This window comes from Rousettus aegyptiacus, unplaced genomic scaffold (assembly GCF_014176215.1).
Source record: "Rousettus aegyptiacus isolate mRouAeg1 unplaced genomic scaffold, mRouAeg1.p scaffold_m13_p_3, whole genome shotgun sequence".
Classification (NCBI taxonomy): domain Eukaryota; kingdom Metazoa; phylum Chordata; class Mammalia; order Chiroptera; family Pteropodidae; genus Rousettus; species Rousettus aegyptiacus.
Window position 1 is genome coordinate 79,739,698 of NW_023416306.1, and position 24,607 is coordinate 79,764,304.

The window sequence follows — 24,607 nt, forward strand, 5'->3', positions numbered from 1 at the left end:
TACATTTCGAAGTATTAGTTATATTAGCTGCTATGCTGAATTCTGTTTGTAATGACTAACAAATCCAAATCGCTTCATGAATTAACAAACACAAAACCATAACATGCATTTAGCTTTTAGAAAGAAAATAAAGGATATTTCATAAGTTTGCTCACAATAATACTAGTCAAGAATGTTTAACTTGTGTTTAAATATTACTATATATTTTGACTTCATTCCTCAAGCTGGTACCACTAAATTAAAATGTAGATAGATGTATTCATATCATGTAACACACTTAACCAACACCATGGGTAAAAAATAGAAGAAATAAACCTTGCCCCTTCTGTATACTGTCACTATTGCAGAGAATTCATATGACCCCCAAGGATGCCTAGAACTAAAACCTTGGTTTCTTGATTCCAAAACCATTTTTTTTTTAAATCTTGGAAATAAAATATAACAGCAGCTGGAAACAAAATTAAATCACAGCAGCTAAAAATCTGAAGTTTCTAATATGTTCCAATTTCCTACACAAACATAACTAGTCTAGCAAGTAAATATCACAGAATTATGGACATATATGTTACTACTTTGCATATTTAGGTTGTGAATCCTCTATACGGAGATTTATGTACTACTCAGAAAAACTAAACTTACAAACATAATACATTTTTAACATGAACCCTTCCTTATACTGAGTCATAATTTCCCTCCCTTTAAATTTCACCCTTTAGTCTGAGAAATACTCGGTTCTCATATTAATCTCATTTGACCAAATGACTTCACTTTAGGGACAAGCACAAGATTTAAAATGGAGATTCAAATCATAGACTTTCCAAAAAATCCTAGAATATTGGATTTAAAGGAGTCTATAAATATCTGGCACCTCAGTGATTCTCGATAAGGGCAATTTTGTCCTGTAGGGGACATTTGGCAATGTCTTGAGACAATTCAGGTTGTCAAGGCAGGAGATATTACTGGTGGAGGAGTGTTACTGGCATCTAGTGGGCAGAGGGCAGGGATGCTGCTAAATACCCTACAATGCACAGGACAGTCCCTAGCAGAAAGAATTACCTGGTCCAATATTCGAGCAGTGCTGAGGTTGATAAACTCTGTAGGAACTAGATTCTAGTCCAACAGATAAAGAAAATAAACTGTAAAGAAGTTAATTCAACCAAGATCGGGGAAGGTAAATGACAGAACAAAACTAATGCTTAAGTGTTCTGACTCCTAAATTATACTACTTCCTATAAAGAAGGTTGAGGACTCTTCTGGTTGTGTTTTTTTTTTTTTTTTTTTTTTGAAACTCAATCCACTTGGTAGTTTTATGTCCTCTATCAGTAAAACTAAGCCTCCTCCAAAAAAATCCTCCTCCAAGAAAATCCTTTTTGAAACACGATTCCATTCAGCACATTTTTAGTTGTCTACTGCTGAGAAACGACAGTCCAATGGGACACTTTCAAAGATATAAAACCCTACAAAGATACCAAGGATAATGCGATAGAGTCACCAAAAAGAATTCCACAGAGAAAACTCTCAATTTAGGATAAATGCCTGCTCTTGAGCCTTAAAAAGCTTTCCTCTTTTATTACTGTGCAATGAAAGCTAAACAACTTTTTACTAGGATACAATATTTCTTTCTGGAATAAAAAAACAATCCAAATTTCAATCATATTTTATACTGCGAGCAGTGTAGTAAAGAATTTAACCCCAAAAAGAGGTCTGGGCTTTGCTCTCAGCTTCTAGGAGGTAATCTATATCCTTACTTAGAGTCAAGGGTCAGCACACCAAATTTGAGGGTGGGACTGGTCATACTTGATAGTCTTAAAGTTGGACTGGGTATAACAGAAAGATCATGTGATTTAAGATGGGAGCTTTAAGTTATGCTGTATCAGTCGACCTGTATGCTGAGGTCAATTACGCGGACATTCAATCAATCATGCCTAAGTAACAAAGCCCCAATAAAGACTCTGATCAGTGAGACTTGGTAGTTCTTCCCTGGTTGACAATGCGTGTTGTCACACATCAATGCTGAGAACAATGGAAGCTTTGCACTTTGGAACCCTCCCAGACTCTGCCCATTGCATTTCTTCTTTTGGCTGATATTTAGGTGTATCCTTCCCCTGTAATAAACAATGGCTAACAGTGTGTTCCATGAGTCCTTCTAACAAATTATCAAATGTGAAGGTGTTTTTGGGAATCCCACCAAACTTACAGTGGTGTAAGAAAGGAAGATGGTCTTGGGGACTGTGTCCTCAAACTTTCAAGTTTGACTAACTGGGCAAAGGTAATGACATGTATATGATTATGTGTGCATGACTGCTACAAAGACTATAATGCCCATCTTGCTGGAAGACTATTTCCCTCTCTAGCTGTGAAGAAGCAACCTGCCATGTTAGAAGCTGCCTAATGGAAGAGGGCACATTACAAGAGCCTGAGGGTGGCCTCTGACCAACATTCAGCAAATAACTGAAGCCCTTAGTCCCACCTTCTGTAGAGTTGTGGCCAACAACCAAGTAGGCTCAAATGCGGATACTTTACCCTACACAACTCTTGAAGTGGAGGTGCAGCCCCAGCCAACACCTTGATTGCAGCTTTCAGGTAAGATCTTGAAACAGAAAATCAAGTAAAACCATGCCTGGACTCCTTACCCACAGAAACTGTGAGGTAATAAATATTATTTTAAGCCACTAAAGTTGTAATAAATCACCAATACAATAGACATGTAGTGGTATTCTTCAAAAATACAACATTGGTGGGATACTTCTAAAATGAAAATAAGATCATGTCACCCGCTAATTAAAAACATCTCTCAGTGGTCTCTCACTGGCTACAGATACTTGAGCAAGGTATAAAAGACTCTCCTTAATCTGACTTCTAATCACCTGTCTGATCTCTTAATATGCCCCTCATCTCTTTTCTCCTTCCCTCCAATCTCCAGCCATATGTAACTAATATACATTTTCTCAATGATTTACTATCTCCTACCCAGAACCCCCCTTCCTAGAGCATCTCAACCTCTGCTACCACCCTCACACCTTATCCATTTTCTTTATATAAGTCAGCTTGGTGAAATCTTTGTGGCCTCACCTCTCTCAAGCTATCATAGAACCCTGTACATTTCTGTGTAGCATGTCCCATCGTGCATCCTGTGATTTGTTTGCTGCCTTTCCTGCTGATTTACAGACTAAAAGTTCCTTAAGGTGAGAAACTGAGTTTTGCTTGACTGCACATGTTTTGTCTGTAGTTCTGGCAGAGAAGTGGTGCTCAATCTAATTTTACTAGATGAATGAACATCAATAAAACTGTATTTACTGGTTATAACTTCTCAAGGAAAAATATAACCCACAATAATTTTTTTGTAGTACAAAGTATCAAAATGTGTATACCATTAGTAAAACTACAAATCTAAGATTCTCTAAATCTGACAATTAATATCTATCCAGTTTACTTGTTCCCATCCTGTTAAACCTGCCACACAATGCAAAAATAAATCAAATAAATAATGTTTCATTACTGGGTATTTTCAAACACTTTAAAAGTTGTATTGTATCCTTAAAACCATAAAATTGATAATTTATATCAACCTAAACCAGAAAATATCACAACTAAATTTAAAATAATTTACATTCAAATAAAAACATGGGTATTCAAGTGTTAGTTTATCCAAGCTTTAATTTGAAAGAACCTAAAGCCAATTTTGAATAGAAAAGAGAATAAACTGTATTCTTTCATTTTCTATTTTTTACTATTTATCCACATCCACATTTATTGAATTTTTAGCTTAGAGGAAAAAAATGTTATCTTGATTGCTAAAAGTACCGAAGAGTGATAAAAATAAAAGAGAATCTTTAAAGATATTCATGTAGTTATCTAAAATACCAGTTAAACATTAAAAGATTAAATTTAATATTAAATATTCAGTTTCCTTCATTTGGCAAACAAAACATTTTTTTATCAAATTCCAAAGTTTATTTTTTAAAAGCTGATTCCAACCCTTGTGTTATTTTATATGCAACTAAATAAAGCAGAGGAGACCCAAAAAATGACTAAACTATAAAATAACTTGTGCTAAAACTAATTTTTACATTTTACACTTCTTAGTTATAAACTAATTGTAGTACTAGAACAATATTCTTACTCCTCAAAAATGAAGATAATAGACTGTGAATTAGTTTGTCGTTTTATTTCATTCAAAAAGCAGATGTTTTATGTCCTGGGAAAGCATTAAAATGAAAAGCATGATTTTATAACTATGTCATCTTCATAAACTAATATTCACAAAAACATTATTCTTTATTTTACAAGGTACAAATAACACAAACGTAAGTATTTAGTAGAAGCAGACTAAATACAACAGCTACAAATATTTTAAGTACAGTTCTCTACTACAACACACTACATTTCACCCTAGAGAAAGAATGTTGGCAAAGATCTCTACCACATGGAAACTGCTTTTAAAGCTGTTGGGCCCTGAAATTCTATTCAGCAGTTTGAAATTAATCCACAGCTTTCCTCGTTCACCCTCCCACTTGGGGCTTATGCACAGGCATGAACATCTATTGAGGAAAACCACAAAAAACTTCAAAATAGCTACAACGGTAGGCTCTTTTTTCACATATTATTTTAAATATCATTTAAGATGTGACTCATCTAACAGCCTTAATAAATGTAAAGTCTATCACTAATTTTTTTTTAAGTTTCAACTACCTCAAACAACTATTTTAAACAAATACTTTAGTATATATCATTGCATAACTTTAAAACCCATGCAGGCAAGGACAGGGTCACAAACCACGTTATTCTTAATTTTCATCCATTGATTTTTGACAAACTGGCATCTATAATACAACTCTGAGTCATTCTGTTTGAAGTGACTTGAGAAAAAGTCTAAAATGTACACCACCAGATAAAATTCACTGGTGAGCCTAAATCCTTGCCATTACATTCTTTCAAGTCCTTGATTAGAAGTTCTATATTTTTCTACTCTGCAATACAATTTTTTCATTTTTCATAGTTTAAATTTAAAAAGCAATGCTATTAACTAAAAATAGAAAGACATAATTTAAAAACTAAGAAAAGGAAAATTATGGCTTTTCTTATATTTCGTGCCACCTAAAAGTTTTAATAACTACTTTTCATAATGTTAAATTTAAAGTGTAAGTTTTAAAACTTCTTGGAACTTGTTTTTGTTCATGCCAATACAAATCAAGAATTCTAATAAAGTAGCAAGGTTGAAACACGATATTTTAAACTCACGTGAAACAAGATCTTGGGTCTTCATTTTAACTATTTACACTACAGCTTTTTAAGAAGATTTCAAGTGCATACAAGTACCTTTGTTCAAGGCGTCTAATTATTAAGAAACAAATTATCAACATTGCTTGGATTTTTAATAAAAAAATAAAACCATTTTATGAAACTGTTTTTCAGAATATCACTGATACATAAAAACATTTAACATCTAATTAAAGATCACTAAGGGTTAAATACTTGTTCCCTGGCCCCTACTGCGTACACCCTGCCAAAAAGTCCTCTAAGCTCTTAAATATTGCTTCAATGGTCTGCGTTTTTATTTCCAGGGGAAAAAAAGAGTATTGTCCCACAGTCAGCAGGCCACTAGCTTAATAACTTCCAGTCACCTGAATTTTTGTTAAAAATGAAGACTCTGCAGTCTACACTTCTCCTGTTACTGTTTGTTCCTCTGATAAAGCCAGCACCACCAACTCAGCAGGACTTACGCATCATCTATGATTACGGAACAGATAATTTTGAAGAAACTTTATTTACCCAAGATTATGAGGATAAATACCTGGATGTGAAAAATATTAAGGTATCTTATTTCTACTCTAAATTTAATTTCTAAAATAGTCTAACCCATTTAAATGTATGTTTTTGTTTTTGTTTTCTGAATGTGTCTGATAAGGTAAGGGGACAGAAAAAGCACTTTAAGTGATTCAAGGTAATTATAAATAAATGTCCCTAAGATTATATTTTTAAAGTATGCATGCCTCTGAAATTAATAAATAGTACCTATGGTAACCAAACTATTTATAGCAACAAACACATAAAACTTAAGGAAAACTAAACTCTAAGCTGATCCTTGACCAGTTGAGATTTGTGTTAGTAGTGTTACACAATCTTCTATATTTTATATCATACTGCCTCAAAAAAAGAAGAAATGTGTAATAGGAGAAAACAGGATGAATTACCAGCTTAAGGTTTATTATTTTAGGAAGAAGTGGTTCAAGAAAATAGAATACTGGTTATTTTGGTATGTACAGTATTTCGCAATAGTTTATACCTGACAACTATACATAGTACCAAAAAAATAAAAAACTACTTAATATGGGGCTTTCTTTTTTAATCAGTTTCAACAATTTAGACTCTGTCAATTCATACCAAGTAAATGTAATTGTCATTGAGTTAAAACTGTACCACACGTTTCATACTGTACTTGTATGGGCTAAGTAATTACTTATGGTTTTCTTGGCATACAGACATGAACACTGGGTAAGGAAAAAGTTAATACGGCACATAAGTATCTGTTGTCTGCCTACTGTGCATCTCTCTCTCTCTCTCTCTCTCTCTCTCTCTCTCTCTCTCTCACACACACACACACACACACACACACACACACACACAAATAGGAAATGCAGCCAAATATATAACAATGCTGATTGCCTCAGTTCTCCACTATAAATAAGATGTCAAAGATTTTTAAAGTAGCCAGTTATAATTCCTTCTTCCTCCTTTTTTCCCTCTCTCTCCTTTTTTTCTCCCTCCCTCCTTCCCTTTCATCCTTTCTTCCTTTTTCCTTTCCTTCCCTTCTTTCCTTCCTTCCATCTCCCTCTCCCTCTCTATCTCTCTCTTTTTCTTTCTTTCTAGTACATGAGCAAATGTTAACACTACAGTTTCTTTCAGCGGAGTTGGTTAATATGCTAGTATTATTCTTGCCCAGCACTAAGACGAAGAAGATAGGAATTTCCAGTTACAGCTTCAAATTAAAAAAGAAAAAAAAACCATCATAATAATAAGGTATTGGCTCACACAGATGATTTGAATCTACCAATCAGTTAATACTTTCAAATTTCCCTGGTTGTGAAAATGTAATAAATAAAAGAAGTTCTCTGTATCTTTTCTTTATGTTGTTTTAGAAGTCTATCTTAATATAAATGCAGGGACTAAGATATTTGTGAAGTGGAGTAGAATTCAGCAGCACTTAATACACAAACACAGAGTGAAAGAGATTGTTCAACCAGAACATACATGAGAATGAAGAAGTTAAGACCAAGACTAAGGGGAGAAATGCTTCCAAAGGGTAGAGAAACAAGAACCCCACATAATATACTTTAGTCTAATGGCAGAAAACGTTCTCTCCCAAAATATGAAACAGAGTAAATTATAAAGACCCCTATTTTCTTGTTGCTAATAGCCTGGACCAGTGTTCTGAGCATGGTAGGTAGGCTGGAATAAAAGAACTCCAAGGGTCAGGGCTTAAGGAGGCAGATAGGTAATTATGACCCACTTCCAGAAGAGATAGAAAGAGCTTACTCAGTGTGCACATGTGTAACACAACTGATGCTTTAGTTCTATTTGGAGAAGAACCATGAAGAATAATTAGAAGAGTTAGTTTACATAAAATAATCTCAAGACACTATCTTCATTTTAGGTTTCACCTTAGAAAAACTTTAATTCCAAGTCAGAGAATTCTCTCCTAGTTCCCATTTGGAATTTCAATATGTTCAACATTTAGGAAGCACTGAGTTTCGCTTTTGGAGATAAAAATATAAAAGATCTGGTTCTTTTATGCAAGGAGCCCGCAGTATGGAGTAAAAATAAGCCAAACAAATATTTACATTATGATTTAATGAACAATAAAATTGAAATATGTACAAAATACTAATGAAACACAAAAGAAATGCCATAACTATGACTATAAGACAGATGAGGTCCATGATCTATCAGTTTTAGGCAAAATTAGACTTTAGTACGTCTGATAATACAGTTTATTTTTTCTAATAGGAAAAAGAAGCTATGATAAAACCTGATGAGAAAAGTCATCAATTACAAAAGGATGAGAGTTTAACACCATTACCCCCCAAGAAAGAAAATGATGGTAAGTATGAATAGCCAATTATTTAATTTTTTAAAGGAGCTTTAAAAAATAGCTTACAATGAACTTTACTCTGTTTAGTAATCAAAAATTGTCTCAGGATATAGTAAATCCAAATGGTGGAATTTTATCTCCAACAATAGTCAAACAGGTATATCAGCAGTTCACATTATCTTCCATCTCCAGTTATGTATGAGAAACATGGAATAGGAACATTCAAGAACAACCAAAGCTTAGTCCAAATTTAGCCTTTAGACAGTATTTCTTTCTGTCTATATAAAATCAATTCAAGAAATAGTTATTAAACATCGGTTATTTTCAAACACAGTCCTTGAGATAGGATAGTTCAATTTGATTTTTCAACTTTATGATGGTTCCAAAGCCATACTCATAATAAATTACATGAGATACTCAATATTTCATTATAAAATAGGCTTTGTATTAGATAATTTTGCCCAACTGTAGGCTAATGTAAATGTTCTGAGAACATTTAAAGTTAGCTAGGTTAAGCTATGATATTTAGTCAGTTAGGCATATTAAACGCATTTCCAACTTAACATATTTTCAAGTTTTAGTTTATTGGGAGGTAACCCCATCGTAAGTTGAGGAGCATCTGTACACAGTCTAAGAGATGCAATCATAGGTGATTCCATCATGTGAACATCATACTTATACAAACCTAGACGGTACAGCCTACTATGCACCTATGGCATAGCCTATTGCTCCTAGGCTACGGGCCTGTATAGTTACTGTATAAAACAACACAAGATTACAAAAAGCACAAAAAACAATATGCAATCAAGAGACATGGTAAACACAAGATAGATAAGGCTACTGCCAGTGTAACACAGCATGCTGTTTTACAGCAAACTTTTTTTTTTAATAAGTAAAAAAAGTATGTACACTCTAAAATAATGATAAACAAGTGTGGTAAATACATAAACCAGTAACGTCGTCATTTATTATCAAGTATAATGGACTGTATGTAACTGTATGTGCTATACTTTTATATGACTGGAACTGTGGTAGGTTTGTTTATACCAGCATCACAATAAATATGTGAGTAGTGCACTGTGCTATGACGTTATGAAGGCTACAACTTCATTACGTGATAGGAATTTTTCAATTCCACTGTAATCTTATGGGACTACCTTTGTTATATGCTGTCCATCACTGACCAAAACGTTATAGGGTGCATGGCTTTACATAAATAATTAAAATATACATTTAATTGAAACAATATAAAATGTGTAACAAACTACAAAGTCCTACTTAATAGTTCTTATCTATTTGTTTTACTCTTGCTCTATCACAGATTATTTCACATGACAACATGAAAAAAAAAACATACTAATTTCTATATCGCTACAATAAAATTAAAACGGACTAAAACAGATAATATGTATTTAAAAACCTGAAAGGTATAGTAAAAATAGACTTGAACAAATTAAAAAAAAAAATCTCTTGCTCTTAAATAGGATGACTCAACATCATAAAAATATCAGCTCTCCCTAAATTTATAACAATAAACTTTAAAGACCTGGTAAAGTTGATTCTCAAGTTCATACAGAAAAAAATCAACCTGCAAAAACACCTAGAGAACTACTTAAAAATGAGGATATATTTACTGCAGGAACAAGATATACCGTACATCAGAATGTACTTTAAAGCCTCAATACTTTTAAAAAGCATGATACGGTGCATTAATAGGATAGAAAAACCAGAAAGATATAAAAAATATATGTAGAAATTTACACTATAGTAAATTCAGCACGTTAAGTCATTTAAGCAAAGATTATATGTTTTTAAATGTTGCTTGGACAACTGAGTAGTAGGCTGGAAAGGGATACAATTAGATCAATACCTTACACAGAAAAACAAACTCCAGTAAAATTCAGGTCTAGCTCTAACAAGTGAAACTGTACAAATAATAGAAGATAACTTGGGTGTGAGTTGCTTCAAAATCTAGAGGCAATAACAGAAAAGATCTATAAATTTGATTCCATAAAATTAAACTCCTGCATGGCATAAAATCATCATAAATAAAGTCAAAATGAAAATTGAGAAAAATATTTGCGACTTACATCACTGATAAAGAGTTAATATCTCTAATTTACAAAAAAAAATACATAAAAATCCAGTTAAAAGAAATTGACAAAAAATCCATTAGAAAAACAGGCAAAAAAGATGAACATAAAATTCACTCAGTAATATAAAAATGACCCATAAGTATATGAAAAAATGTTAAATCTCACACATAGAGAAACATAAGTTATAATTACATTGAAATACCATTTTTAACCTATCTGATTGACAAAAATTAAAAGTGCGAGAATATATTACTATATTCCATTGGCAAGGTTCAGGTATCAGACAATCTCCTACATTGCTGATGGAAATGCAAATTGGTACTACTTTTGGACAGGAATTTGGCAATATCTAACAAAACCGAATATGGATTTATTTTGTAACACAGCAATCAAATTCTAAAAATTTACCTTAAAGATAAACCTAAAAATAAGAAAATACATATGCAAAATCATGGAAGCATTGTTTGCAACTGCAAAATATTGGAAAAAATCTAATTGCCCATACACTGAAGAGTGCTTGAAAAAAGTATGATACATCCACACATTGGAATACCATGCAGTTGTAAAAATAAATGAGGAAGATCTCTACGAATTAATATGGAATAATTTACAGAATATGTTATATGGAGAAAACTGAAGTACAAAAAAGTATCTATAGTATGCTACCTTTTGTCTCACAAAGAAGGAGATATAAGAACATACACAAGCATCAGTTCACTTATGTGAAAAGAAACTCAAGGAGGATAATTAAAAACAGAGTACTACTTGCCTAAAGGTTACAGATGGGGGATGGAAAATGAAAGGGCTGTGTGACACTTCTCTGAATATACACTTTTTGCATAGATTTGATTTTAGAATAAGGTTACGTAGGCAAATAAACAAAAAATTATATTTATAAATAAAATCAACAAGGATAAGATTTTAAAAACCCAAACTGAAATACAAACAGACAAATAGAAACTTAATTACATTTCAAATGAATAATATAACACATCAAAGGGGGAAAAAACCTAATCCGAGTAACCTTAAACACAGTATTTTGACTATATACCTTCAGGCTAAACACACACACACAAAATAGACAAGTACTAAAATTCCATTGTGTAGGTTTGTTTTCCACAGTGTTACAGGTTAGCAACAATGAAACAACTTATTGCTTGTTCTAGGACTCAATAAAATGAATATACTGTGGATAATGAAAGGTAGATTTCTCACTGTCAGTGAAGGGAGTTACCAATATGGAAAGGGGGAAGAAGGCTAGAATGAACACTGTGGAGTTGGACTGGAATGGCAGATATCACCATCAACTCATGCCTGTATACAGATACAGAAACAGATATAAATGTACTTGTCTGTGTGAGTATGTACATGTTGTGTATATACATATGATGTGCTTATGTATATGTTCGTATATAGTGTATACATATATAGTAAAGGGAGAGACAAATATACGTACATGTATTTCCTAACTCTCTCTGCTGAAAAAGTCTAGAAGCGATGAAATCCCCATAACAACGAGCATATCCACATCCAAATCTTGGTTTCTAAATACCACTCTCCACTAAAAGTAACCAGTATTTCTTGAAGATATAGCTGATTTCAGGTTTGAGGCCAGGAAAAAGTAAGATTAATATGGGACATTTTACCAAGCCAGAAAATAAGGAAGTTCTCAAAGCATAATGGCAATATTTTACTTTTAAAGAATTAACCAGAATATAAAATATAGGTAGGTATAAATTTGCAAAAGATGCATAAGAACTGTACACTGAATCTAGACAACACTGAGAGAAATTAAAAAGACTTAAACAAATATATAGATACATTATGCCAAGGACCAGAAAACACAACATCATTAAGATGTAGATTTTTTCTCAAATATACATAGATTCAATGCAATCCCAATTAAAATTCTAGCAGGTTTTTTAATTAACAAATTGATTCTAAAATTTATGTGGAAATGCAAAGAACCTAGAACGGTGATAACATTCTGAAGAATAAAGTTGGAAAATTTATACTACCTAATATCAAGACTTGTTATAAAGCTATAGGAATCAACGTATTGTGGTATTAGCATAAAAATAAACAAATAGATCAACAGAACAGAAATAAACTTACACAATATGCTAAACTAGTTTTTTACAATGGGGCCAATACAATTCAATGGAGAAAAGCTAACCTCAGAAAAAAGGGTGCTGAAAGAACCAGATAGTTAAAGAGGGGGGCGGGGAGAGAAACTTTAACTCTTCCTGATACATTTATAAAAATAAACTCAAAATGGACCCTGTGTCTAAATATAAAGAGCTTAAAGTATACAACCTTTAAAAGAAAACACAGGATACAAATTTAGTAGTTTGCAAAGATTTCTTAAATACAACACAAAAACTATAAAAATGAACTATAAAAGAATCAATTGTTCTTCATTAAAATAAAAATGTTTGCTCTTCAAAAGACACTGACAAGAAATAAAAAGACAAGCCACAGACTAAAGGAAAACATTTGTGAAACATAAATCTGATAAATGACTTATATCCGTAACATACACTCTTATAAAATGCAATAATAATAATATGAAAAGTCCCATGTAAAGAACAGGCAAGAGATTTGAAAAGACATGTCACCAAAGAAAATTAAGTGGATGACAAGTATATCAAAAGATGCTCAACATCATTAATCATTAGGAAAATACAAATTAAAACACGACATACCACAACACACCTTCCTTGATTCAATGGCTAAAATTAAAAGTCCAAACATATCAAATGTTGGTGAGGATGTGGAGCAAATAGAACTCTCATGCAGTGCTGACAGGAATATAAAATGGTGCAACCACTTTGGAAAACAGTTTGGGACTTTCTTCAAAAGGTAAATGTACACCTAACCAGCCATTTTGCTCTTAGGTATTTACCCATGAAAATAAATGCATTAAGTTCACACAACTTGTACATAAAAGATTTTCGCAGCTTTCTTTAAAATAGCTAAGAACTGGAAACAACCAAAATATCCATAAGAGAGAAAGTATAAATTGTGTCTATTGAGAGCAATGGAATACTATTCAGTAATAAAGAAGGAATGCGTTACTGATACAAGCAACAACAGATGAATACAAGCAACAACTCAAAATAACTATGCAGAGTGAAAGAAGCCACACAAGAATATATATATACCACATGGTTCTCTGATATAAAATTCTCAAAACTGCAAATCAAATTAAAGTATAATGACAAAAAGTAGATGAGTGGTTGCTTGGGAACAAGGTTGGAAGAGAGGGATTACAAAAGGGCATGAGAAGGTTTTGGGGAAAATGGATAGGTTAATTATCTCAATTATGGTAATGGTTTCATGGATATATGTCAAAAACTTATACGAGTTAAATTTGTGCAACTTATTGTACATCATTTGACAACAAAAAAGCTATGACAGGATATAAAAGAGCTAATTGGCTACTCTGTGACTATTATAAAATTCATTATAAATTTATTATAAATTGATTATAAAAACAAATATGATGGTAATGTATTATAACCCATGGGATAAGGGATTCATAAATTCATACTGATAGAAATAAATAAATAAATAAATAGATAGATAGATAGATAAATAAATAAGAAGAGAATGTTCACCTTACACCAAAATGCCAACTCTCAAGTATAGAGAGAATGGTGGAATTAGAAAATCATTATTTGGCAACCCTTCTAATGGTAAGAAACCTATTCAGGTAAGGATCAGTGGATGATAAAAGTACTGTGTGAAAGTTTATTGACAAACAAGATGTTTAATATCTCAAATTACTTCCCTTGAAGACACTTACTAATTACAAAGTGAAAAACATTTTCTTTACGGAGTGAAAAACATGGTGAACACCAAATGAACCAAGTGACCAAAAACAGCATTATCAGGAATGAGACAAATAGATACCGTGTGCCCCCTTGATATATGGCACTGAGGACCTAACATCACTTCTATGGTATTCCTGCCCAAAATGGGGAACCTCAGACAAACCCTAATTTAAAAACACTCTGCAAAATAAATGCCCTGAAAAATAAGTTTTAAAAAAACTGTGAAATTTTTCATAAAAGTGAAAGGTATTAAAAAAAAAAAAAGACTAAGAAACTATTCCAGGTTGAAAGGAATGAAAGAGGCTCTAGTAAATGTAGTGAATAATGGCAAAGTGAAATGGAATTCCAGCAGTGCCTACGATGACTAATTTTCAAGTTAAGAGTTTGCTTATCTAACTAGTGGTTTCTACACCCCTTAGCTATCACTAGTCTAAAATGTGTTTGTGCCATACCAAGTGAAAATCAAGCTTGTGTTTACCTTGAGTTCTGCTTTATGAATGTATTTGGTATTCAAAGGAGGAAATATAACTCAATCAATTCAGCAATTAAGAGATCAATGCCAAAACAGAGAATAAAAGATTGTGGATTACAAAATCTGAAATAAAATTTTGGTAAATTATCAGTTACAATATAGGTAAATAGCTATTATAACTATGATATCTTCCCTGCTATTACCTATAACTCTATAAAATATCTTTTAAATTGGTAATAACATTCATGACAACAATCATTTTACCATTAGAAGTCAACTGTTTTTAAACTAGTTTCTATTTTTATGATTTTGTTTCCCAATTTAGAAATGCCCACATGCCTGTTGTGTGTATGTTTAAGTGGTTCTGTATACTGTGAAGAAATTGACATTGATGCTGTACCACCCTTGCCAAAAGAATCAGCGTATCTTTATGCACGATTCAACAAAATTAAAAGGCTGACTGCCAAAGATTTTGCAGAAATACGTAAGTTAGTTTTAAATAAGATATTAACTCATGTTAGTATTAAATTCACATAAACAGAAGATTCTAGGTATTCGTGGCCTATCACATCTAAAACAGTCACTGCTGAAATATGTAAGTATCTACAACATTTCATAAAAATCCATTGTTTCATTGGTGAATCTCCTTTCCATTCAGACCACCACTGTCATCTTTCTTTACCAGTGACTTTGGTGTCTATGTTGACAGCCAATCTTACATATAGGCGAACTATGTCTTCTCAGCCTCAATACTTCAATATTTATTTGCTCTAGCCAGTCAGTAGCACCAGTATAACCAGGATGCTTCTCCAATCACAATGCTTTATTTGCTACGTTCACAATAAAAGCGTAGAAACTGCTTTCCTTACTCATGGTTCTTAAACCTGGCTACATGATTCAAAATGTCTGGGGAGCCATTTTAAAAATACTGATACTAGGTCCTAGTACCCAGAAGTTCTAATTTAGGTGTGGGGAGAGGTCCAGGAATCATCATGAATCAAAATCCTCAGATTAATATGGAACTATCAGAAACAGTGCCATTTAACTCCTTCCCAGGTCATCAATTATCTTGGACTTCTGACATCCTCTCAAATCTTACAAGTTTGCCACTTAGGGCACTACCATAAGCATTCCAAAATCCCCCACTTCTTCAGTGCCTACTCCTCATCCTGGATCACTAATCCCTCAAAAGTTGTCGTCAGTGCTTCTGAAGAAAATCACACCAAGAAATGCAAACTGGCCTCACTACACATTTACAAGTTAAACAGTAATTGGCTTCATGCTGCCATTGGTAGCTCCCAATTGACTGAAGTACAGTTGCTCCTCATTATTTGTGGACTCCATATTATCAAACTCACCTACTTGCTATTGATTTGGGGGTTATTTGTAACCCCCAAATCAATATTTGCAGCACTTTCAAGGTCATTTGCAGACATGTGTAGTGGCAAAAACAAAACAAAACAAAACAAAACAAAAAAAACTTACTTATCCAGCCAAAGTGGAACAAGGTAATGCTCTGACCTTTTATTTCTGCTTTTACATTGTAAACAAGTGTCCAATTCAGTCTACTTAGTGCCACATTTTTCATTTTTGTGTTTTTTTTTTTTTTGCTGTTTAAAATGGCTCCCAAGTATAGCGTTGACATGCTTTCCAGTGTTCCCAAGCGCAAGGAGGCTGTGATATGCCTTATGGAGAAAATACATGTGTTAGTTAATCTTCATTCAAGTGTGAGTTAATCTGCTGATGGCTGTTGAGTTCAATGTTAATGTAACAACAATATATACTAAATAAGATGCCTTTAAAAAGAAAGACACATAAAATTATGTACTGATTAGCTGAAGAAAATGTGAGACCAGAGGCTCAAAGGCAACTAGCCCTGCATTTTTCCTAGGAACAACGGTTCCATATCTACTAAGTCAGTGTTTGCAACAATTTTATACACATGACTATCTCAAATAATGAGAACTGATTATATTTCTTACACGTGCATACTAAATTTCTCTCTTAGTCTTCATTACTTTAACTAATTAGGGACATTTTTTTGTTTCTTGTTGTTAAGCAAAAAGACGTAGATTAAGATAACATACACACAATGACAGTGCAACATGCTGGCAAAAAAATAAAAAAATAGTTACATGATTCAATTCAATCAAATGTCCTGCTTACTTCCTATGATTTGCCACCAAGAATTTCTTTCAAACTATCTGAACATTCTAAGAAATGAAACAGAAAGATAGAAGGATTGTATTAACTTTAAGTTCCTTTCCAAACCTGAGATTCTAGGACTCAAGGGAGAACTGCCCTCAGTGTCAAGCACAGAACAGATGCTCAACATTTATTCAACAAAAATTTCCTGAGCTACTAATTGTAGACACTTTATTAGACACTAAGAATAAAAAATGTCTGAATGACCTGTTAAATGCTTTTCTTCAGTCCAGACAAATGAGAATTTAACTTACTTTTGTATATTTTCTGTATTTTTTGCATATTTTTCCTTCAAGCTAACTTAAGAAGACTTGATTTTACTGGAAATTTGATTGAAGATATAGAAGATAGTACTTTTTCAAAACTTTCTCTGTTAGAAGAACTTACACTAGCTGAAAATCAACTACTGAAACTTCCAGTTCTTCCTCCCAAGCTTACTTTATTTAATGCAAAATACAACAAAATCAAGAGTAGAGGAATCAAAGCAAATACATTCAAAGTAAGTATTTTATAGTATGAGTGAACACAGTACCAGTTTTATACAGCCAATGATAACATGATAAAAGAAAGAGAAACTCTGGTTTAGAATTTAGTTTCATTTTAAAAACAATTTTAATTTAATAAATGAAGACATAATTTACATAATAAATAGCCATACTGTTAGGTTCATTCTGTCTAGCTTATGCCACCTCACTTAAAATTATATAATCTTTATCTTATTTCATGGACTACATCATGTCCCATCTTTCTCACTTGTTCATACAGCAAATATTTATTTATACAGACACAGTTCACATCCTTGTGGCAACAAGACTGTATAAAACCTCAAAATGGGAGTTTTCCTGTATTTGTTTTTCCTTACAATATTAGTAATTTATAAATTCCAGAAAAAAAAATTCTAGAAGTAAACACTGAATTTTGCTTTTAAGACTTAAATGTATCAGACCACAAAATTCTGTAGGTAACTTTCTTTTGAATTCTATGATAGCATCTAATACAAAATTTTATAAGTAGTAAAAATTAAATACATTTTTTAAAATTTAATATTCAAGAAAATATATGTACAGGGGAAAGGGAAGGTGTTCTACTCTGATTTAGGTAGCCAGGGTGTCTCAAAATGCACTGTATGTGGAGAAGTAATCACCTCAGCCCAGGGCATCCATAGCTCTCTGATATACTCATTCTAGTCCCGAAAGGAACCCTAAATAAAAGGATCATGCTACTGTTGGCAACAGACAACCTTGTTCAAAAGGAAGTCTTGTAGGTTCTAATGATACGCACCCAAGACTATTAAATATTCATTATCACAACGTTTATGATAATCACACAAATGTATACAAACTGTCCACAAACATATAATCTGTCAGAAAATGTAAAAATATTCCTTTTTTCTTTTCTGTCTACATTTAAGGAAGCAATTTTCGAATTTAAGGGACATTCTAGAGATATATCAAAGTTCCACAGAATTTAGGGGATTCTTAGAGAATTTTTAAAACTGGATTCATTTTAAAACAAAAACCCCTGAAATTGTAAGATATATAATTCAAACTGGTAAGACTTTGAATAACTGGCATGTTAAAGAAGTCCAGGAGCTAATCAAAACTTTACAAAAGGAATGTTTGGATATTTTGGATGTTACATGTATATTACAGAAGGAATTCATGACAAGTTGGCATGGAAATGATAAACTAAGCTACTTTGTAGTTTTGCTTAATGCCCTAGGCTGCAAAAGCCACCGGCAAAATCAAGTTTTGAGGACCACTAGGGAAGATAGGAGCTTGGGACCTATATGGTGGATGGTAGAATGCTTAAGAAAAGATTAAAATAACAGCAAATTAGTTCTTAAAAAAAAAAAAGCAAATTCTGCCATAGGATGCATATCAAGGATAAGGTAAAATATTAATGTGAGGGGTAACTACATCTTAAAATCATATTATAAAATTATATACAGCAATGGGTTACTGATCATGAAGAGAAATCCAACATCAAGCCCTTAGAGGGAAAAGGTTATACCTGGAAAAGTATTTAATGAACAGCTTTGGGAAACATCTTACAACAAACACACACAGACATCTCTTAGGAGTATTCATTTTGCTACAAATTGAAGCTAAAATGGGAAGTTCCAAAGGTTTAAGAGACGTTATGACAGCATCAGGATCCAAATTCAATCCTATATAGAGACTGACCTCCTTAGCCGCTCCTAAGACAAACTGAAAGGGCTCCAGAAGTTGGCATGAGGGCTGAGGCCAGGTATAGCTGGGTATTCAGAGATCAGATGACTGGACAGAAATGTGGAGATGTAGCAGGACTATACTGACCTTCATAAAGAACCAAAAAACCCCAAAGCCAAAATACTATTAAAGCAATGATCAATAGTATTGATATGTATCTATATCAGTATCCATGCATATATGTATGTGTAGAGTTTGAATACTGTAAAGAAATGCACTGACCTCAAATTCTCAAGCAAAACTGCCTTTCCTTACAGAAACTGAGTAACCTATCCTTCCTCTACTTGGACCACAATGCACTGGAATCTGTGCCTCTTAATTTACCAGAAAGTCTACGTGTAATTCATCTTCAGGTATGATTGCCCTTTCTGACCTTAATTTAAAACTTAGGGTCAATCTTATGACTCATTAGATTCACAGGTAAATTCTGCCTATCAAAAGTGTTAGTATTGAACCCAATGCACTCTCCTGCCCAGAAGCCCTGGTTCTGTCCAGAGCACCATGAAAAGACCAACAATACTAGGTATGAGATCTTTTCTCAAAATGAAGTTTGTCTCCATCTGTGTGCTTAGTATCTCCTAGTTAATTTGGCACATGAATTTGAAGTTAGAGGACTTAGACTAAGACCTCTGGTTTATGTTTCTTCCTCTAAATAGGAGTAAACATTCACTTTTGGAGACTTTCTAACTGACTTTATTGTCTAACATCAATGAGGTGACAGAAAGTGAAGAGGGAAAAAAAATAAACTAAAATTGGTCTTTCAGAATCACAAGAATTCCTATTTGTTCTCTTTTACTTCTTTAAAGAATATTTAAGGACACAGTATGTATTTTGAGTCAATACTCTAGAATAGAATACTTTTTCCTACTAATATAATTTTATTTATACTTAAAACTTTCTGTTACATGGATATTATTCTAGTAATAGCAAATAGTCTGTTCTTCCAAAGTCACACTGTAGACTTCAGAAACGCTCAGATTGCACAGAGAGAGGTTTTTTTTACCATGATACACAGTATGTACAATAGTTTAAAAATCATTCTTTAGATAAAATACTCTGTGAGATCTCATTACATAGCATACAAAAGGCTGATTTCAGATTTCTGAACAACTTTTCCCTTTTATTTTCCAGTTTAACAACATAACTTCAATTACAGATGATACATTCTGCAAGGCTAATGACATCCGTTATATTCGGGATCGCATTGAAGAGATACGCTTGGAGGGAAATCCCATCATTCTGGGAAAACACCCCAACAGTTTTATCTGCTTAAAAAGATTACCTGTAGGGTTATACTTTTAAACACTATCAATGTGGCATATAAGCTGAAGTACACACATACTTATAGTCTGTCTCAATAATGTCTAAAGGAACATATTTAATATTAATTTTGTATCCTACTATGAAGGAATTCTGTTTTATGCAAGGATGTTCAAAAAGCTTACATATAAACAAGCAAAAAGTAAAACTGAATCTCTAAGTTCGAACGAAGTAATGTGAAAATATTTAAACAGTATTACAAAATTCTTGTAGTTTGTAGTAAAGTGCCATTTGAAAGGTATGCTTTTTTATATAAATATTGAAAGTTAAGAAGCATTCTTTTTATTACTAATGAAGTGAGAAGATATGTTCAAGATTTTAAACTGTTTGTCTTTTCTGGCCTTTACTGGATCTCAAAAGCATTTAAGGCTGACTTCCAAAAACTTTGAAAAGCTAAATATTTCCAGTGATATTCCATTTTTCTTTTATGATTCATACATTGTTCATTATGAAGTAGAAACTCTGTTTCCTTTCTATTAAGGCAGCTATTATATTTTTACTTAGCCTGAAATAGGGCATAGCCTTATAGCTAGGCAAAATTTTCCAAATATAGTTTTACTCCCTGATAAACGGCTAATATAGTAATGTTCCACTTATTCTGCTTTGTACTCACACAGTTAAAGGCTTTAGTAAAGTAGCACAAAATTTTCTTTTATCTTAATATTAACATTCTAAATCTAGTATAAAACATTTTAAGAAGTCAAGCAGAACAAAATCAGTATGCTTATAAAAAAAAAACTTGAAAGTCCATTCCATTTCTCAGAAAATAGCCATAAAGTTCTCTATTGTTAAGATTTAAGAATATCGTAAATACTGAAAAATATTTCTTTTTACACTATAGGAATGAGAATCTCATGAATAAATTTGTCCAAATATAAGACATGGAAACAAAATGAATTCTATGGTGTGATTACACACCATCCTCCCACCCACCCTTACAGATACATGTTCAAACAGACTGTATATTGACAAGAAAGATTCTAAACAACATTTCCTAAAGACCCATAATTCACTAATACATTTAATGGCAAGAATTCACTTTAACCTAATAGTGATGATTTATGATGACACTTTGTTACCAGATTAAAGTTCCTAAAATAACTTTCCACTTGCCCAAATCTCACTTAAAAGTCTTAGTCTCTACATTGCTCAGGGGTCACATACAAACTTATCAGTGCTTTGGAAACATAAGTTTAAACTGTCTATATAAAAATTACCAATACTGTTTCCAACATAAATTATACATTGGAATCAAGGTGGTCTCTATATACTATTCCCAGAACAAATATTTATTCATAGTTTTAAGCATTTGTTTATGTTTTCCTTACCTAGAATGACTTCCTATCTGTTTTTCAAATTTTTCCCAATTTGTCAAGGTTGACCCAAAACGAAACATTTTTATTAAATGATCTATGATCTCGTAAAGCCACAATAATTACCCCATAACACTTATTAACTCATTCAGTTATTTTACTTTGGTAACTGATAATCATAACTATTGTACGGCTTTCTCATTATTTTCTGTGCATGTTTCATTTCTCTATGACTGAAAGCTCACTGAGTACACTGAACACATCCAATATTCCCTTTATACTTTCAAAATGCCTGGCTTATAGTAAGCACATCTGAATTAAATATACAATAAATAATGCAAAATAAAATTCTTTTAAACAAAAGGGCTCTGTTTTATTTGGAAAAACAGAATCTTCGAACTATTATAGTCATGAATAAATCAATGGAAATAAACTGATAGTTATCTGGGAAAATAAACCTGATAAGGAGAATTGAGTGGTAGGAATCAAAACTGAGGAAAATGGTCAGAGGCAATTCCTGTCACATTTCCAGATGTCAAATAAATAATATATTCCCATGCTCTTTATATAATTAAACTTAAAGAGAAAAAATTCATAAAATAATTCAAATTTTAGAGAATGTAAAAACCAGTGGTTTAGACAAAAAAATAATTAAGAAAGACACTGGTAAAAACTCTGTATTATAGAATTTTCATTAAAAAATAATATTGAGACTTTTAGATGAAAAGAAGATATGAATATGGGTACCTGACAACCTTATATACATCCTTAAGGAGCAAATAAAATGAGTAAAAACATGCTGATCACTATTTTAGACATTGCTTCATTCTTGACACTGATAATTAAAGAAATAGACTTAAAAGTAAAAATATTTTCCCTTACGAACATTCCTGAAAGAAACTAAAGAAGACATGCATAAATGGAAAGATATCCTGTGTCTATACACTGAAGACTGAATAGTTAATATATCAATTTTACCCAAAGCAACTGACAGATTCAATGCAATCCCTATCAAAGTCCCAATAATATTATTTTAAAAAATAGAAACACCCATCCTGAAATTCATATGAAATTTCAAAAAACTCCAAATAGCCAAAACAAATTTAAAAAGAACAAAGTTGGAGGACTCACATATCCTCCTTTCAAAATGTAACTACGAAGTTACACTAATCAAAAGTGTTGTTCTGGCATAAGAACGGACATATAGATCACTGGAATATAATAAGAGTCTAGAAACAAACCTTTGCATAAATAGTCAAATGATTTTCAATAAAGGTATCAAACCAAGACCACTCAATATGGAAAGGAGAGTGTCTTCCACAAATGGTGCTATAAAACTGAATATGCAAATCCAGAAGACTAAAGTTGGACCCTTGGCTTACAAACTAGATCAATCACCTAAACTTAAGAGCTAAACAATAAAACTCTCAGGGGGGAAAAAGAGAAAAATCTTTATATTAAATTTGGCACCGATTTTTTTGGCTATAACATCAAAAGTACAGGCAGTAAAAGAAAAAATTGATAAATTGGCTTCATCAAAATTAAAAACTTTTGTGTATCAAGACACTATCAAGAGAATAAAATGACAATCCAGAGAATGAGATTTTTGCCAATTATATATTAGATAAGGTATCAATATCTAGAATATATAAAGAACTCCTACAACTCAATAACTACAAAAGAAATCCAAACAATCTGATTCAATGGGTAAAGGACTTGAATAGACATTTCTCCAAAGAAGATATACAAATGGACAATAAGCACATGAAAAGATGCCCAACATCACTAATCATTAAGAAAATGCAAATCAAAACCATGATGAGAATACCACTTCATACCCATTAAGGTTGGCTATAACAAAAAGAACAACAACAAAAAAAACACCCCGAATAACAAATGTTGGCAAAGATTTGGAGAAATCAGAAGCCTTGTACATTGCTGTTAGGAATGTAAAATGGTGCAGCTACTATGGAAAAGAATAGGGCAGATTATCAAAAAATTAAACATAGAATTACCACATGATCCAGCAATTCCACTTAAAAGTATATACTTGAGAACTGAAAAACAGAGACTCGAACAGATTTTTGTATGCCATTCTTCATATAAGCATTATTCACAATAGTCAAAAAATAGAAATAACCCATGTCAATCAACAGATGAATGGATAAACAAAATGTAGTAAATACATAAAATGGAATATTATTCAGCCTTAAAAAGAAATGAAATCCTGACCCATGCTACAACATGGATGAACCTTGAGAACATTATGCTATTTGAAATAATCCAGACAAAAGGACTAAATTTTATGATTCTCCTTAAATGAGGTGGGTACCCGGAATAATCGAATTCATAGAAACAAGATAGAATGGTGGTTCCCAGGGGCTGTGGGGAGGAGGTAATACTAAGTTAGATTTAATGGGGAGAGAGTATCAATTTGGGATGATGAAAATGTTCTGGAGATAGATATTGGTGCTGGTTGCACAACGATGTGTTTCTTTCCATTCTAATAATGTTATCATTAGCAAAGACTAGTTCACAGAAGCACTATACCTTCTATAGCAGCGGTCCCCAACCTCTTTGGCACCAAGAACCAATGCTCCTACGAGAATCTAATACCTGATGATCTAAGGTGAAGCTGAGACTGATGTTACTAGCACTGGGGAGCAGCTGCAAATACAGATGAAGACTTGCTCCCTCGTCTATTGCTCACCTCCTGCTGTGTGGCCCAGCTCTTAACAGGCTACAGACTAATACCACTAGCACCAGTCTGTGGCTCAGGGGTTTGGGAACCTCCGCTCTATAGGAAAAACACACCAATTATTCTTCTATACCTGCCCTAAAAGCACTTGAAGGCGAACTGGCTTTGGAAATGGGACTAGCACTCATATTTCTCACAATTCATTCAAATGTATAAGTAAACAACCATATTAGGTGGTTTATAACCATAAACGCCAGCATATTCCTCAATCATCTGTGAAGCAGAGCTAGGTTTGTTCTGGTGCAAGAGCACCTGCAAGCAAACAACAGAATCATGAGAACTTC

The 24,607-nt window shown here is 32.8% G+C and overlaps 2 protein-coding genes across 6 annotated transcripts in view; one reads left to right on the plus strand and one right to left on the minus strand.

The window, feature by feature from the left end:
* The window catches only part of LOC107502051 (centromere protein P), a 197,229-nt gene that overhangs the window by 126,177 nt on the left and 46,445 nt on the right, over positions 1-24,607 (minus strand). The window lies entirely within an intron of this gene.
* OGN (osteoglycin) lies at positions 4,404-23,240 on the plus strand. Of its 3 annotated transcripts, none has more exons than XM_036218315.1 (7): positions 4,404-4,583; positions 5,648-5,815; positions 8,008-8,101; positions 14,822-14,980; positions 16,998-17,200; positions 19,190-19,285; positions 20,064-23,240. In XM_036218315.1, the coding sequence occupies exons 1-7, from the start codon at positions 4,404-4,406 to the stop codon at positions 20,232-20,234; spliced, it is 1,071 nt and encodes a 356-aa protein (XP_036074208.1). In that variant the 3' UTR covers positions 20,235-23,240. The 3 variants fall into 3 exon arrangements, with proteins under 3 accessions (XP_036074208.1, XP_015984335.1, XP_015984336.1); XM_016128849.2 differs by having other exon boundaries at positions 4,480-4,583; positions 5,565-5,815; positions 20,064-23,238; XM_016128850.2 differs by lacking the exon at positions 4,404-4,583 and having other exon boundaries at positions 5,483-5,815; positions 20,064-23,238.